The 17097-nt window shown below is 34.5% G+C and overlaps 2 protein-coding genes across 3 annotated transcripts; one reads left to right on the top strand and one right to left on the bottom strand.

Moving 5' to 3' along the window:
- Positions 1-7736: 7736 nt before the first annotated feature.
- On the top strand, positions 7737-14526 carry LOC116337084 (mucin-2-like). 2 transcript variants are annotated; one of them, XM_031761393.1, is made up of 12 exons: positions 7737-7786; positions 9142-9263; positions 9337-9524; positions 9627-9859; positions 9963-10215; positions 10293-10428; positions 10492-12871; positions 12955-13221; positions 13291-13497; positions 13597-13806; positions 13878-14075; positions 14144-14526. In XM_031761393.1, exons 2-12 carry the CDS (start codon positions 9210-9212, stop codon positions 14374-14376), a joined length of 4359 nt encoding a protein of 1452 aa, XP_031617253.1. In that variant the 5' UTR covers positions 7737-7786; positions 9142-9209; the 3' UTR covers positions 14377-14526. The 2 variants fall into 2 exon arrangements, with proteins under 2 accessions (XP_031617253.1, XP_031617254.1); XM_031761394.1 differs by lacking the exon at positions 7737-7786 and adding an exon at positions 7980-8014.
- Positions 14527-15306: 780 nt separating this feature from the next.
- On the bottom strand, positions 15307-16969 carry LOC116337167 (levanase-like). Its single transcript, XM_031761537.1, has one exon. The coding sequence runs from the start codon at positions 16926-16928 to the stop codon at positions 15387-15389; it is 1542 nt and encodes a 513-aa protein (XP_031617397.1). The 5' UTR covers positions 16929-16969; the 3' UTR covers positions 15307-15386.
- Between the last annotated feature and the right edge of the window lie 128 nt (positions 16970-17097).

Genomic DNA, 17097 nt, shown 5'->3' with positions numbered 1-17097 from the left:
TTTCCATTTCTTCAGCATTTTGCACTTACTCACGGCGTGTCTGCTATGCTGTGCTGTGCCCAACACTATGCGTTCATTCATTTCGTCGATTCTCTTTCATCACATAATTCTCTCTTTCGCCCAAATGTATTGTACTCCATTTGTGGCAATGTGTTTGTCGGCTTTATCACCATTTATAAATACATACATTCGCAATTCGACGAAGTGTGCGGTTTATTGTTAAATGATAGTGTATACATGAATATTATACATCTCTTGTTCATTGTCTCCGAAAAAAAAACTGCACTACAAGTGCTGGCGTTAATTTCTTTCTTCGCATTTTCGACTATTGTGTGATAAAACATAGATCGAGAATTGCGAGATAAATATATCGAATAAACGTGATAAGTATAGTTTCATTTTTTTGCACATTTAGAACGAAAAACAACTTGATTTCTTAAGTATAGACATGAATGTGGATCGCGCAAACAGAGCCGGCTTCAAACAGCCAGACACGTAAAAATAATAGCGTCGGTGATCTGTTAAATGATAGTTTATTGTAATGTGCGCTTTTGTTTTTGCTGTTGTTGTTTGTTGACCTGTGTGATTTGGTTAATGACATAAAGAATATTTGAATCACTGAATCATAATGACCGCTTGTTTTGCCAATTTATTGTGAATTCAATGCGAACAATTGGCCAACAACAGGAATCTTAAAAAAACACAAATGACCAACACCGCGTGTGTTTTCTTCATGAAACAAAAGACCATGAAAACGAGCATTTTTATCGACAAATTTCCATTTGTGCCATATTTTTTTGTGTATAAATGGCTGCTTTTTTATACTTTCGCTTTAAATTTAATGATTCTCGACTTTTCTCTTTCTTTATCGGCCAGTTTAAATGACACATTTAAAATTCAATCTCAACCAAACCAAAGCATTCTTTTCGGTCTGCATTGTGCATTTCGACGTCGTAAAGTCGCAAAGTCATTGGGTTGCGGTCATCGTCGCTCATCAATGAAAATCGTACGAAAGTCGTTTTTCTTTTTCAAAAATTAGTTCCGTATTTTCGTATGCTGTGTGCGACGCGTCTTCAATTTATTGCATTTTATGTTGTTCAACGAATTATGGATAAGCAAAAGCGCTTAAATTCCACTTTCTTCTTTTGTGGTCGAGAGTTCAATTGCCAATGATGAAAACAGGTTCCTGGATTGGAAGTTGAAAAATCGAATTTCTCGATTTACAAATGAACAAAAATATTTGTTATTGGCTTAGCCACGGTTGTTTAGATTATTTTTGGTTCGCTTTTTGATCCGTTGCCTAGATTGTTTTGCTTCTTATTCTTCGTTCTCGTTTTCCGCCTTGTCATAGACGGAAGATGCACGTAATCGGATTTGAATATCCAAGAGATGATCATCCGGTAAATCTTTAACTGGTTTCATTTGCGATTGGCGCACGGAAATTCAAGATTAAATTTTATGTCTCGTCGTTCTTGTCTGGTAGAACAACAATTGAAAAGTTCGTGCACAACGCAATTCACCACAAAATTGTTTATAATATACTTTGCACACGAAGAATGTCTTTCGGCAACTTGAACCACCAACGTCTACATAAAATAATTTAACCTAGTCTTGGTGATTCGCTTGATAACAATGGCAGAGAGCTGAAATGAATTTCACGAACTCTATTGAAAAATGTTTGTTGTGGTTTCCTCAACGAAAACTATCTTCATTTTGTCGGATTTTGTATTCATTTTACATATTTTTTTCGGTAGGAATTTAGCGGCAAAAATGTGTTTATCTTGTTTTCATCACTTTGGATAAATCACATATTCTTGACTCGAACTTGTTGAATACGGTGAAAAGATTTGTAGACATACATTTCAACAGACCGTTTAGCATATAGACGTGTACATTATGTCAATACCACATGTTACACTGATTTTCTTTGAGCATTTTTTTTTAGTGTTCCACATATAATTTGTTTTTTTATTTCAAATGAAAATCAAGTGTCTCATACTGAGTTTTGTTTATGAATGATTTTCATTTTTTTTCTTTAAATTAAATTGATCGATTATATCATCGGGAATATGAGCTTTGTGTCGCACAGTAGTTCAAATCGGTTTAAAGTGATACAGCAAGATACAAGCAATTATTTTTCACAAGCTGTAAAACATAACTCATAAAATGAGACACAAACATATCAGAATTAAAACGTGAAAGTCTCAGTTCCCATCTGAATTGACCTACTTTTGAGTTGATCATTTCCATTCGATGGACGATGGTTATGAAATTATAAAATATTTTCGAAATTGTATATGCATGAGGATTGACGATCGATATTTTTCGATCGAATCGATTTTTTTTTAATTTCAAATTTTCATAGATTTGACCAAAATTCAGACTACTCTCAAAATTGAGAGAGAAATTTTTGAAATAATCCAATCAAATTGTCACTATTTATGAGTAAAAATCAGTTTGAATTGGATTGAAACTGGAGTTGATCTTTCTAAAAAACATAATCTTCAATTAAGCAAACAATGAACGAGTGAAAGAAGTAGTTATTTTAACCCCATTAAATCCAATAAGAAACCAAAGTAATTTATCATTATGTGATGTTTTGGTGCCAGAATCACCTATAAAAATATCAAATAAACAAAACAATGGAAGAATCAAATAAACCAAAGTCACAGGTGATCAGATTTACATAAAAGTATTGTTTACCATTTCTTTGAAAAAACCGTTGTTGTTTTTTTCTGCTAATGACAAAAATCATAAGAGAAATTCATATAAATCCTGAATTTCCATTGAAACATCTCCATTTCGTACGATCGATTTCGTATTCAAACAATGAAGTGCACATATCAGCGGCTTCGATTTCAAAATAATGAAATAAAGATGCGTAAAGCAAGAAAAACGCAAAGAAAATCAGAAAAACCAAGGAATAAATCATTTTAATCGAAATTGACGCAGCATTTCAATAATGCATTCGAGTTTATGTGTTGATAAAAAGCGAATATACATACACTTTGGTGTGTGCAATTAAAATAGAGAGACTATACTGTTAACAAGGAAGCGGCTTAGAAATGACTGAGTACGGATTTCGAAACAAAACTCGTCGATGGTTACGTCAAAAGTGTTTGCGATAAACGCTTTCAAAATCGGTATGTGATTTTATCTACCGTTGGATCCATTGGGTAAAAGAGGTAAGAAAGAATGCAGATGCGTGAAATGAAACATGTTTGTAAGCAATGTAGAAATCTCAATTGATTACAGTGGATCTTTTGTATCAAGTCATCATCTCATCAATCCAATTGATTGGCCCACTTATAAGCAATCACAAGCTTTTAACATTTTTCTGTCAGGTAACAATAGCAAAATATAATCATCTCGAAAAAAGTGTGGAAATAACACCAACAAAGAAATTGTGATTCAGCAAAATAGGGAAGTACTTCTGGCTAAAAATAGAAAATTTACACAAATTGATCAAATATAAAAAATGATATCGATATCAATCTGAAGCTATAAATGGAATAATTATAGTTTGAATGTACACTAATTAAGCAATTTTCTTTATGTGATGAACACCGTGTGATACTTTTTATTGATTTGCTTTGAACTTTCAAGTTTGATTTGTTATACGTCCATTTCATTGACCGTACCAACATTAAATTCTAGTTTTTGCGAAGAAATCAACTTGAATGCGAAAAACGAGAATTTTCAATTGAAACCCATTATTTTTTTTGCGCATCGTTGTTCATTACCGCCTCATAACATTAAATGATGAAGGACAAACACCAAAGCTACTTAGCATTCTTCTTCAATCAATGAACATATTTCTCTTCTTGACACTTACGATTGAATTCTAAGCTAACTAGACTGTCTGCCATTCGGATATACGTTTATACATAGAACGCTAACAAAGAACAATTCGAAGAAGAAATGCGACGTCTACAAAAAAGAAGAAATGTAAAAAACGTATGAAAATCAAAACAAGATAAATTATATAGAATAATGTTTGAACGCAACCCAACTGGAAATGAACGCGCTTCGCCCGTTTGCCTTGAACTCAAACAATACACAGAATGCACTTTGTCTTTTTACTAAATTTGTGGTCACACAAATGCTTTGTTTTTCATTCGCAAAAACAGATTAAGATGAAAATTGCGTCATCGCCACCATATGTTCCATTGAATTAAAACTGTGAAAAACGTGCGCCAAAAAAGAAGTATGCAATGGTTTTCGGATCCGTATTTTCACTTGACGCCAAATGCCTATTGACATAAATGTGTTTGGTTCGAAGTATTTTGATTCGTGACAGACGAACTCTTCAGAAATCAATGATATTGAATTATAATGTCAAAGGTTATGCATCACTCCATTAAATTGTGTGTCATGGACAGAGAGAAGCGTTCCAACTGCCTATTTGTTCTAATATGTTCTCGTTGTCATATATGTCTATTGTTCATATTTGATTGCAAAGCTAACACACTCTTCATCATATTTTTACACGCACAAAATTAAATACCGCATCCAATTGGCAAATATTTATCGGTAATATAATACATTGAACAATTTAATCGAGTCTCAATACGACTTAATCGATTAATTTTAATATATTTTTATTAATAAAATGGGATTTGAATGTTTATCATGAATGCTTAAGCTTTGTTTTTGGTTTTTATGGATGTAAGCTTTGTTTTCGTTTTATGTTGATTTCGAAATATATTCAAATTTTTCTTCTGATAAATCGCTGTCATTATAAAGATGTTATTAGCCCGTTAATGCTTATAAGCATTCTTTGGTTTTGTTCGTTTCTTTTTGAATCATTCACGGGTGTGAATTGTTGTATCATCCAGAAATTGCATAAATAATAGCCAACAAAACAGGATGCCCGAGACAGTAATAAAAAAATGTTTGGCTGTGCACTTTAACATTCAACAACGGTTATCTATTATTATAATATGATGAAGTCAAAGATATATTTCTTTTGTGTTGACAAAAATACGTCGCCAATTCCGTTGATCGTTTTGTTTTGCGATTGAAGCGCATTTATAGAGTCAGATTCATTTGAAGTTTTATTAAAAGGATGCGATTGGTTGATGTATCACTGAATCCAACAAGATAATAACTAAAAACGAGGTACGAACTATGACCTTTGTAATAAATGGTATTTTAAAAATCACTTTCCGTTTCGTATTTAATGTTTTTTTTTGGCAGAAAAAAATCGATGGCTTTTAAAGATGATACCAAATCCAAAGAATGTAACAGTTTTATCACAATGCCATCCATTCGAATACTATCGAATGTCATTATTTTCTACTTTAGAGTGCACGAGAAGTTCAAGTGAACCATGTTAATTAACGTCAATCATAGCACATAATAATATGTATAGGAACTTTTCAAATTATGTAACATTTTTTTTGTTTGTATCCAAAATTATAGGTTTGATATACCCGAAAATCACCGATCCCTCATTGATTCAATTAACTCATTTTCGTTTGTTGGGAGACTAAATGTGAGAGATTGATAATGTACTCAATGTTCTTTCGTATTGTCTAATGAACAATAATTTCGCATGACTAATTCGCCCGCAAAGTATATGTAATATTTGACGGGTTCGATATTCGCATTATGAGATTCATCGAAATGATCAACGTTATTTGTACGACCAAAGTGGAATCCACAATTGAAGTAAAAACGATGTTGACGGGTGTTAGATAATTTTCAAGATTTGTGTATATGAAACTCAAATCAGATGCGAAATGGGTTTCGATGACATGATGCTTCGTCAGACAAAAAAAAAATTAAACCAATTAAAGGCAATGGCCATAATATGTGTTAAACAGTTATTATTGCTATTAAACCACGTCGGTTATATCTTCGGTGCCGAATAATATAATATCGGGCCAAAAAAGGTTACATTCGTCATGTGAAATGTGTTCAATGATGGAGTAATAATCGGTGCTTAATCATTTCACGTTTTATGATTTCTGGTAAGAAAAATCTTCACCACCGCCAACAAGACATTAATTTGACTATAACTCAAATACGAGTTGCATCAATTGCACACAGCTCGTTGTCGGTGTCTCGGAATGTTGACAGACCAATAAAAATTCAAATGAATGAATTTGATTCGAGCATCGAAATAAAAATTGAGATGGTTTGTTTGAATGCATTGCAAAAAAAAGGGGAGGCAAAAAAGAGGTATGAAACCTTAGAGCATTGTGAAAATTGTGTTAATTGGTGGATTCTCAAGAGGTGCATCAAAAGTAATAAACTGCAAAGAAAAAAACAGAATTATTTTTACTGTTTTAGCTATTAATGTCTATGCTATTGGTTTCATTACTCGATAATTTTTTCTCTCCTATTTTTTTTTACCGAATCCACTGTTAATATAAAGAAATGAATGAAGATTTCGTGCCGAAACGGTGATGTGTGTATGTGTTGCTTTTTTTTTCTCTTGTGCATTTGAAATTTGTTTGCAATAAATGGCCGTAATTAAATTGATTGTTTGCCAAATCAGAAATTAATGAAATTTAATCCGTGAGAGGGAGAGAAAGAGAGAGACCCATATCAATGGCCTTCTTCTTAAAGGCTTATTCATCGAATTGCTTACTTTTCGATATTGTTCACATTATCGGCTTTGACCACACAGCTATTAATCGCATATGTTGTTTAATCGAATCCAAAATCCATGTTGTACCGTATTGATTATGATGCGAGTATTGCACGCGATGAGCATGCTAAGTCGAGCAAAAGAGATGCGATTTGCTATGTGGCCACACCGCTCATAAAGTAGCTGACACTGAATTACAAATTGACAGACAATTCGATTTGAAAATAGAAACGATAATCACTTCACCTTTACCTACATTCGGTTTGTCGTTCGTGTATACAAGTCTTTTGTTTTGCGCACCACACAACGGTCGGCTACTCTGATCCACTGGTCAAGTGCCGATAAAATACCGAACACGCACCATAAATCTTTATGCCACCGATCATATGTTCAATGATTACCGATCATATGATCCAAACCAATAACAATATGCCAACTAAATTGAACCCAAGAAAATTTATTACAAATTATTAATATTATTTGGCCAGACTTGCCATTGTGCATACTCATTTGTTTGCAATTGTAACACAATTTATTTGTTGCTATTGGTAAATTGTATAATCATCAACGCCGCCGTTCAAACAGGTTGAGAGGGGCTGTCATCAGTCAATCTCTGCTTTTTTACCAAATCGAACTCTTGAAATTACTTATTTTCTCTCGTTCTTTCTAATATTGTGCTTGCGCCCGCCGTCTCAGTATCGGTTTTGATTTTTTTTTTCATTCATTTGTTTTGATTTGTTCGCTTTGTCGCATCTGCCTTTGTGCTTTTGTAGATAGAAACGAAAATAAAAACAACAACAAAATCTAAGCTGCAATGATGGTGGAAGATTAGCGCAGGAAGAGTTTCTTTTGGTTTGAATGGGGTGATACAGACCTGTATATGTGTGTATGTGCAATCGCGCATACAACTAGATTCACCAATGCCATTTGAGATAAACCGAGAGAGGCAATGAATCAATGCGACCGAAAGAAAAAAAAAACATATCGATACGTCTGAACCGAGTATATGTGTTGACGGCGATATTTTTGTTTTTTTTTTTTTTTTGTCAGCCAGTTTTGTGTGTTGTAACATTGCTTCGACAGACACCCAGAGCCTATTTAAGAGGCAGCTTGTTACTCTAACAATTTAGTTTGGTTTCGTTTGTTTCCCGATCATATTATTCGCGAATTATCGAATCGATTCGAAAGGTATATCCATAACATTTTTTGTTTGTTTGATTAAATAAGAGTCCGTTAAATGTGTTTTAAAAGTGTTGTTCAAGTTCTTAAAGTTCTGTAAAATATTTATTTTTGTGATTCGAGACATATTTTAAATCGTTCGAAAAATTCATATTTTTTCTTTGAATTTTCCAGTGGATTTTTAGGAGAGTTTTCAATACACCATAATAAAATTGAGATACACCATAAGAATATTGTGTGCGTTACATAAAAAGGATTTACAAATTATCATATCCTTCAAAGACACTCTAAATTAATTCCAAATTTTAAGTTCGTCCGACTCCATGATGGGTCTGCAGATGTTACGAAATAGTGAAAAATTACATAATTCTTTTTCAAAGTAGTGTATATGTGTAATATTTGCACAAAACACCAAAAAAGTCTAAGGATTCGCTTTGTTTACGTTGTCTAACCACATTTCCTCAATTCATTTTTATTAATGTTGATTTATAAAAATCGCTTCAACTGGAAATAAAAATGGAGAAAAAAAGTAAAAGTGCAATTCTTCGTCATCGGCGTCAAAAACAAATCACTTTTAACTTAATATAATTTGGTGTTAAACGCCTCAACTTTAACTTTTAATTAATTTTCTGCAATGAAGTGACATAATAACCACGAACATCGGCTGTGTGTCTATTACGTTATCTTTTTATTATTCACAATATATGAAAAGTACTCATACACGCTAATAGATTCGTGACGTATCGATCGAAGTCTGAGTGTGAAAGAAGTGGAAAATGAATTGTACATACATGGATTAAAAGAAGAAGAAAAAAACTATCAAAATTTGCATGCGAAGAGGTCAACTTTTTGTTTGACATTTAAGTTTGTTCGATGCATGTTCTCTCTAATTCGTGCGCCCGTTCAATTCCATAAAATATATGGCGAAGAAGAACTATACCGCAATTGACCAACAAACATATATTTATTATTATTAATATTAAAATGGATGGGAATGAAACTGGTTTGCGAGTGAACATTGTTCACTGAACAATGCAATGCATTCGAATGCATTTCAAATATTACCAAATGCGTAAAATTTACACAGTGAGAAAAAAAATATTGTCACTATATTTGGTCGGATAAATTTATTTATTCATATTTTTGTCTAGCCTTTTGACCTTATGTAATTCAAAGACGGTTTGCTTCATTTTTCGCATCACATCCACCATTTAACATGAACATGAAAATTTATAAACTCTTTATTAATTAAAAACAAGTTTTTTTTCTCAATTATTGATTTTTTTTGTGGAATTTTCATTTAATTGAATAGTAATTCAACAGTTTATTTAACACGAAAAGTGCATTTTTTTGTCTCTTTTCAGTGAACAATTTCATTAGCACTAAATGACGTTAGATCATTCATTTTGAATGAAAGTCAACTAACATCAAAATGTCCTTAGCTACAATACTAGCCAATTGGGTTGCTTTTACTGCCCTTTTTAGTGTGAGTGTTATGCGGTTTTATCACAAAAGATTTCGTCAACATATGTTCTTGTTTATTTTGATTCCGTGAAAAGGTTTTAACCAGTGCTTCCCATTTTCCCAATGCATTAGCTCTGAAGGATTCAGAGAATAGGAATAAAATTGAATTGATCGATGTAAAATGTGACAAAAATGAAGATTCGATGCAAGTGACCATCATGTTTTCACAACCATTCGAAGGCATCATTTACAGTCAGGGTTATTTCAATGACCCAAAATGCAGGTATATCTTATTTGTTATGCAGTTCGGGAGAAATGTTCTCAACAATTGTTTAATAATGTGAATTTAAATCCAAATGTCAACACATTTCATCTGTAAAAACAGATACGTTTCGGCTGGTGAAGGTGAAAAATCATACAATTTTGTTGTACCATATGAAGGATGTGGAAGCAAGCCATCGTGTGCTATATGTGATTCAGTTGATAACATTTTGATTATTCAACAAGACGAAGAGGTGCAAGGCGAATTTGATGCAGCGCGTAAAATATCATGTAGCCGAACGGGCATTGAAGAAGAGAAAAAAATCTACTTTAAACCATTCATTGTTGATATGTTAGGTATAGATTTGACAGAAGTTAATCTAATGCATTTTTGTCACGCGCAATCGACTTACAAAAACCTACATTGATATTCAATGCTATATGTAACTATTTTTTTTAGATGTTGTCACTGTGCCAACTAAGAATGGTGGTGTCGATTGTTGGATGGACATTCAACGTGGAATATATCCAAAATTGGCGCCGGTCGGTGAAGTGATTAAAATTGGCGAAGCACTTTCTGTCCTAGTTTATTTACGTGATCCAAAAAATGAATATGATTTATCAGTTCGAAATTGTTGGGCTTATGACGATGACGACTTTGACGATAAGAAAACGGGCAAAGTTCAATTGTCCGATGCATCTGGTTGTACAATGTAAGTAACTTAATTTATTCGGTTAAGCTTTTTGTCATTAACTCAACAACAACAAAAATGAACGTTTTGTGATACAGGAAAAGGAAGCTTTTCGGTACTTGGCATAAGACAAGCGAAACCGGTTCATCGGGCGCTACTTTACTATTGCATAACACCTTAAGAGCATTCAAATTTCCTGATGAGTCTCAAGTTTATCTTAAGTGTGACATAGAGGTGAGTGTGTCTGTCTTATGTAATTATTTGTGTAATAATAAATAAAAAACATTTTCGCTTCAGATATGCCGTGGAAATTGTGCCGAAGCAATTTGTGATGCAGAGGAAATAAGCAAAGTTGATTGTACATCAGATCCACGTCATGAAAATTGTGTTCGAAATAAATTAACTGAGAGAACACCGCTTGGATTTACAACGTTGCCGAGCAGAATATATGAATCGACAACTACTACTAGAATAACAACACGATTACCTTTTATTGATACTACGCGACGACCAAATTTTGTATATACATCCACACAACGGCCGGATTACATGTCAACGACAATTTTCGAACAAGACTCAACTACTTTGAAGCCATTAATATGTACATCTGATTCTCGTGATATTCGCTGCATTCAACAACAATATCCTGAAACAACTGAAAAGGTGGATTCAACCACTTACAGAGAGTCGACAACATATTCGAATTTATTCAAAACCACAACAATTAAGGCAGGCCTTGATTCCTTCTGTAGTCAGTATCCAAAGCATAAGCGTTGCAGCCAACGCGTAACCGATGATTTAAATAGTAATATTGAAATTTTGACATTCAAACCACCATCACCATTTGTCACGGTCAAGTCAAAGCCATCGATCGACTCACGCAATGAGATTCCAAGCGAAAATTTGGAATTAATTCCAACGACACAATCATCCGAAATATTGCAACAACAACTGAATTGTAAGGGGCCAAATATTGATCCCAGATGCCCGAATCCAACTGGTACAACAGCACCCACCTATTTACCCCCTAGTACGACAAAGAGAATAACTGTTGCACCTCGATGTTATCCGGGTTCGCTTGACCCACGATGTAAGGAAATTGAAATTTCAACTCCTCCAGTGGTCATACCAAGGACGAGACCACCACCAGTTACACAAAAAACGACGAAAAAGTTATTCATTTGTGTGCCGGGATCAAATGACGTAAACTGTGATATCGAATCGACCAAAACGACAGAAGAGCCACCAGTTAGAACCACATTTACTCCACCACGCAATCAATTCACGACAACGAAACAACCTGAAAAGCCAATTTGTTTCCTTGGCTCCAGGAATCCGGAATGCCAAAAAGTTTCAACGGATATTTTGACATTCAAACCAAGACCGAGTACGACTTCAATTCCCCCGACAACTACGAAAAGACCATTTATTAGCACAACTCGAGCACCACTTTGCTATCCAGGGTCATCCGATTCACGGTGTCCAAAAAGCACAGAAAAAACTACAACTGATATTACAGAAACTACAACTTCTAAAGTAGCGGACACAACACGTTTACCAATTTGCTATTTAGGATCTCCAGATCCACGTTGTATACAATTAACAACCAAAAAAGTGCCTGCGACATTTGGAACGACATCGAATCTATCTACAAGACCACCAATTTCAACTCCCTCTATTCCAAGTACAACGCGTGCACCGATCTGCTATCCAGGCTCCCTTGACTCACGATGCTCGAAGCCAATTTCCACTGATATTCCGTCATCAACAACGAAAAAGCCATTTATTAGCACAACTCGAGCACCACTTTGCTATCCAGGGTCACCCGATCCACGATGTCCAAAAAGCACAGAAAAAACTACAACTGATATTCCAGTAACAACAACCTATAAAGTTCCGGAAACAACGCGACTACCAATTTGCTATTTGGGATCTCCAGATCCACGTTGTGCCCAATTAACAAGCAAAAAAGTGCCTGCGACATTTGGAACGACATCAAATTTATCTACCAGACCACCAATTTCAACTCCTTCTATTCCAAGTACAACGCGTGCACCGATCTGTTATCCAGGCTCCCTTGACTCTCGATGCCCGAAACCAATTTCCACAGATATCCCGTCAACAACATCGAAAAGGCCATTTATTAGCACAACTCGAGCACTACTTTGCTATCCAGGGTCTCCCGATCCACGATGTCCAAAACAACAACAAACAACAACAAAATTTATGCCAGAAACTACGGTTGGCACTCCAGAAACAACAACTTATAAGGTACCAAGCACACCACGTTCACCCATATGCTATCCGGGCTCACTCGATCCAAGATGTGTAAAACCAAACATAATTGTTCCACAAATTGAGCAAAAGGTTGGTGAAATTCCGGAAACAAGCACATATAAAGAATCAAGTACAACACGAGCTCCAATTTGCTACCCGGGTGCAATCGATCCAAGATGTCAAAAATCGAAAACCACCAGACCGACTATTCCATCGGTTAGTTCCACAAAAGTGGTGACAACTGAACAACCATCAGCTAGTACTCCTCGATGCTATCCAGGCTCTCTCGATCCTCGATGCATTCAAGCAACAACAAAACAGCCACCAATCGTAAATTTGATTTCAACAACAATTAAACCATCGTTTAGCACAATTAAATCTTCAGTTCGCTGCTATCCAGGTTTGAGTTTTTTGGTTAATTTTAAACATAGTAAATTTAGTTTATTTAAAAAATGTTCATTTTTTGTGAATTTTATGTCATAGGTTCATCAGACCCAAGTTGTGCATCGAAACAATTGGTTGTTCCTTTAAAATGTGGACCAGGATATTTAGATCCACGTTGTCCAAATCCAACACCAACTGCTGAACCAGCAACATATTTGCCACCGAAAGCTTCAACAACTTTCAAGACGCAGAGACCACCGATAACCACAACGCCAGTTCCACCTTTCACTTGTACACCAAACTCATTGGATCCAAGATGTAAAATAGTCACCACAACTAGATTCATTCCAAGCACCACATCCGAAGGTATTATTGAGATGAAATTATAAATCAAACCAACTTTGTATTTTTTTGCATTGCTTTTTCATTAAAAAGGAACGACTGCCACTTTTGCACCGGAAACAACAACAAGACTACCGTTGACTACGAAACAGCCACCGTACACCACAAGACCTCCATTCACTTTCACAACGCGGACACCAACAGTCAGTACATTCGTTCCACAATGTACTCCCAATTCATTAGATCCGCGATGTAAAACATTTGCAACAACTAAATATGTTCCAAGTATCCGAACTGAAGGTATGACTATCAAAGGCAATTGACATATGAATTTTATGAATGAATGAGTGAAAAATCAATGAGTTTTCATTTGAATAACTATCTCCTAATTTTCAATAGGAACAACTGCCACTTTTGCACCAGAAACGACAACCAGACCTGCACCATCGACTACAAAACTGCCAACCTACACGACAAGACCTCCATTTAGTTTCTCAACATTTACAACGCGGACACCAATAACAGTCAGCACACCAATTCAATGTGCACCCAACTCGTTGGATCCACGATGCAAAACGTATACAACCCCCAAAATCATTCCAACTGAAGGTACTTGAAAATATTTTTTTGAAAAATTATAGCAGGAACTATGTGAAATTTTATTCTTTATTTTCGAATAGGAATCACTGCCACTATCTCGCCCGAGACAACAACAAGATTTATAACAACAACAAGTACACAACGGCCAACTACAACAAGACCACCGTTGACATTCCCAACGTTTTCAACGAATCGAATAGTTTCATCGCCGCGACCATTCACAACACGAATAACGACAAAATCAACAACGACAACAGAAAATATCTTATGCTATCCAGGTAAGTGATTGAATCAAGTATTTCAATTTGGATTACTTTGTGATAAATGTGTCTAAAATTAATTTCAGGTTCTACAATTGAAGGATGTAAACAAACGTATACGACACCATCATTTTGTTATCCTGGATCGAAGGATCCCCGTTGTCCACAACAACCGCCATCATTCAGCACGCGTAAGCCAGAAGGATATTTGCCACCATTTCCAGATGCCAGATTGAATCGAGTCAAGCGTCAAACTTTGGATGAGTCGGATGAAATTGTGAAATTTTCACTTTCATTTAAACCATTCAGATTTAGTTAAGAACTTTCAAATGTGCTCATTTTTTTAAGATATTTCAAACAACAAGAAAATTTATGTGAAATCAAATTGTCTGAAATTATTTAAGTTGTCGATGCCATATGTATTCTTCTTTAATTCGATTAAAAGACAGTTTATTGCAAAATGTGAAAATGTTTTGAATAATTTAAATCGAAATTTGTAATAATAAATAAAAGTGTATTGATACTTTTACAAAAAAGGTCTTGTGAATTATTTATTTTTTCACAACAGGGTGGGTGAATCGATGCGAACATAGATGTTCCTCCCGATAACACAATAGTCTTTTTCTCGTGGCATCACACAACGTACACTCCGCTTAATTCTGATAATTCTGATTCCTACTTTTGTTCCGGTGTTAACTGATTATTATTACTTTGTTTTCAAATGAAAATGAGTATCCATATCTGCACCTATAAAATTCATTGTGTGTTCATATCGCGACATGCGAAGCGAGAGCAGCTGGCAAATTTATAAAAGCCGAATTTTGTTTATTATCACATAAATTTTTATAATCTAAAAATGTCAAAAATTCAAAGCGTTATCAACAGTAATAAAAAATACGTTCATAATAGCCGATAAGTGGTAGCAAAATGTGAGTAAATTGAAATATTAAACAAGATTAGCAGTTATCAAACGTTTTAAATGGCACGTGTTAAGAACAATGCAATGGACATCATTCAAGTAGAAAAAACTCTGAAATAATTATATTTTTTGCCTAATTCAAATAATTACTCATTACTTTGCTAAAATATAATTATGTGAATGTTTATTTAAAAAAGAAGACATTTTTTTAAATATTCAATATGTACATTTTTCAGCTCAATTTATTTACAATTAACATAAGTTGACAGAATTTCATTTGAAATGTTTGCAGTGAAGACTAATTTTTATTGTTTTTTTTACTGTATTGTTCTGATAGGATTAAAAGTCCGCATTTAGTAAAGCTTTTAATCAGTTCCATATTTTGACGTAAGAAAACAATTCAGTTGATTTTATTTCCAAATACTGTTTAAACACGTAACGTTTAACTTTGAAACGGTAACTGATTCCTCGGCATTCTCGAATGCGGTGAATAATTGAATTTTATTGTATGGCTCAGCCGGAAAAACTAGATTAGTAAATACATTTAAACCGCCGTCCACAAATTTTTCAACAGACGATGTATCCAAAATCACCTTTCCACTAAATATATTGCTGTTGCTAATTCGTGGTTCCTTTTTGACCAATTTTGAACTAAATGAAAAATTTCCAGAGTTTGTACGGTCGAATTCAATTGAATTGTCACTAAAATCGTAACGGAACGCTATGAATTCATCAAAACTATTGCTGAATCTTATACTCAAATTTCCCTGCGTGACATTTCCAATGTCGTATTCAAAATCTAGTATATACGCTGATGCTAATACAAATGGAATTTCTTCGGTTAAATCAATAGTTTTGAAGCCACTTACTTTCATTGGTTTTGACAATGACCAAGTTCTTAATGGATCAATTAAATTATTGAGCTCGCGAATCGGCTGTTGAACAAGATAAATTTGTCCATGAATTGTCTTAAGCGTTAATTCACGTGGAATCGTATACTGTCCACGCCACGTTGATGTTGGTATCTTGTCTGAATACAACCAATTTGACATCCAGCCAATTAGTATAATTCGGCCGAGTGGATCATTAATATAAGGAACACTTGCATAGTTATCAAAACCATTGTCAAGTAACGCCACTTTTGATTGATTGTAGCTATTGAAATGACTTTCAGTAAACTTTCCTACGAAATATTGAGCAAAACATCCTTCAGGTGCAAGTACAGAAACAATCAATACATCATGTTCGTTTCCTTGTTCATCTTTCAATGTTACCATTGATGGACATTCCCATACACCAGATTTATCGCCCTCGTCCGGGTTCACACCAAAATCAAATTCGTCTTTCCATGTTTTGAGATCGGTACTAGAGTAAAAACGGATTCGATCACCTAGATCTAAGGTCATGTAAAACTGGCCATTACGTTGAAAAACCATCGGATCACGAAAATCAACAATTCCAGGAATTCGAATGATTGGATTGTTAACATATTGTGTCCATGTTGTTCCTGCGTCGAATGAATAGGCCATTCCTTCTGATTGTTCGGTTCCGTTTAATTCTTTTAGTGTGAATATTGCAATCAGTGTATCTTCTGTTTGATCAGTGTTGTTGCTTCTATCTGATAAAAATCCAGCAACATTACTTTTATCAATAACGCAACATCCACTAAATATCATCCATTTGTCGTAGGGTTCCAATGCTATTGGCATATTCTCCCAATGAATTAAATCTTTTGATCGAGCATGACCCCAGTGCATAGGACCCCATACAATGTCATTTGGATAAAATTGATAAAATAGATGATAATATCCACCAGCGTAAATCAAACCATTCGGATCGTTTGACCAGGCCGATTTGACAGAATAATGTACTTGAAGACGATATTGTTCATCGTAATTTTGTCCATTTACAGCCACCAAAAAAATAATGCAGAAAACAAGTGAATTCAACATTTTCGATTTTTTTTTTCAATTATTTCTTGTTTTGCAATCAACTTAACACGAAAATGAACTGATAAATATTTTGCCGAATGTTCGGTTTATATTCTTTAATTTTGTTTACTTTTGAGGATAGATTTATTGGTTTATAGCATTTTAACTGCTTCGCAGCAGTTTTCTCCGG

This window comes from Contarinia nasturtii, unplaced genomic scaffold (assembly GCF_009176525.2).
Source record: "Contarinia nasturtii isolate CC-2019 unplaced genomic scaffold, AAFC_CNas_1.1 Cnas_scaffold_220, whole genome shotgun sequence".
In the NCBI taxonomy this organism is placed as follows: domain Eukaryota; kingdom Metazoa; phylum Arthropoda; class Insecta; order Diptera; family Cecidomyiidae; genus Contarinia; species Contarinia nasturtii.
Note: the sequence above shows the minus strand (reverse complement) of the source record. Positions and strands in the feature narration are given on the sequence as shown.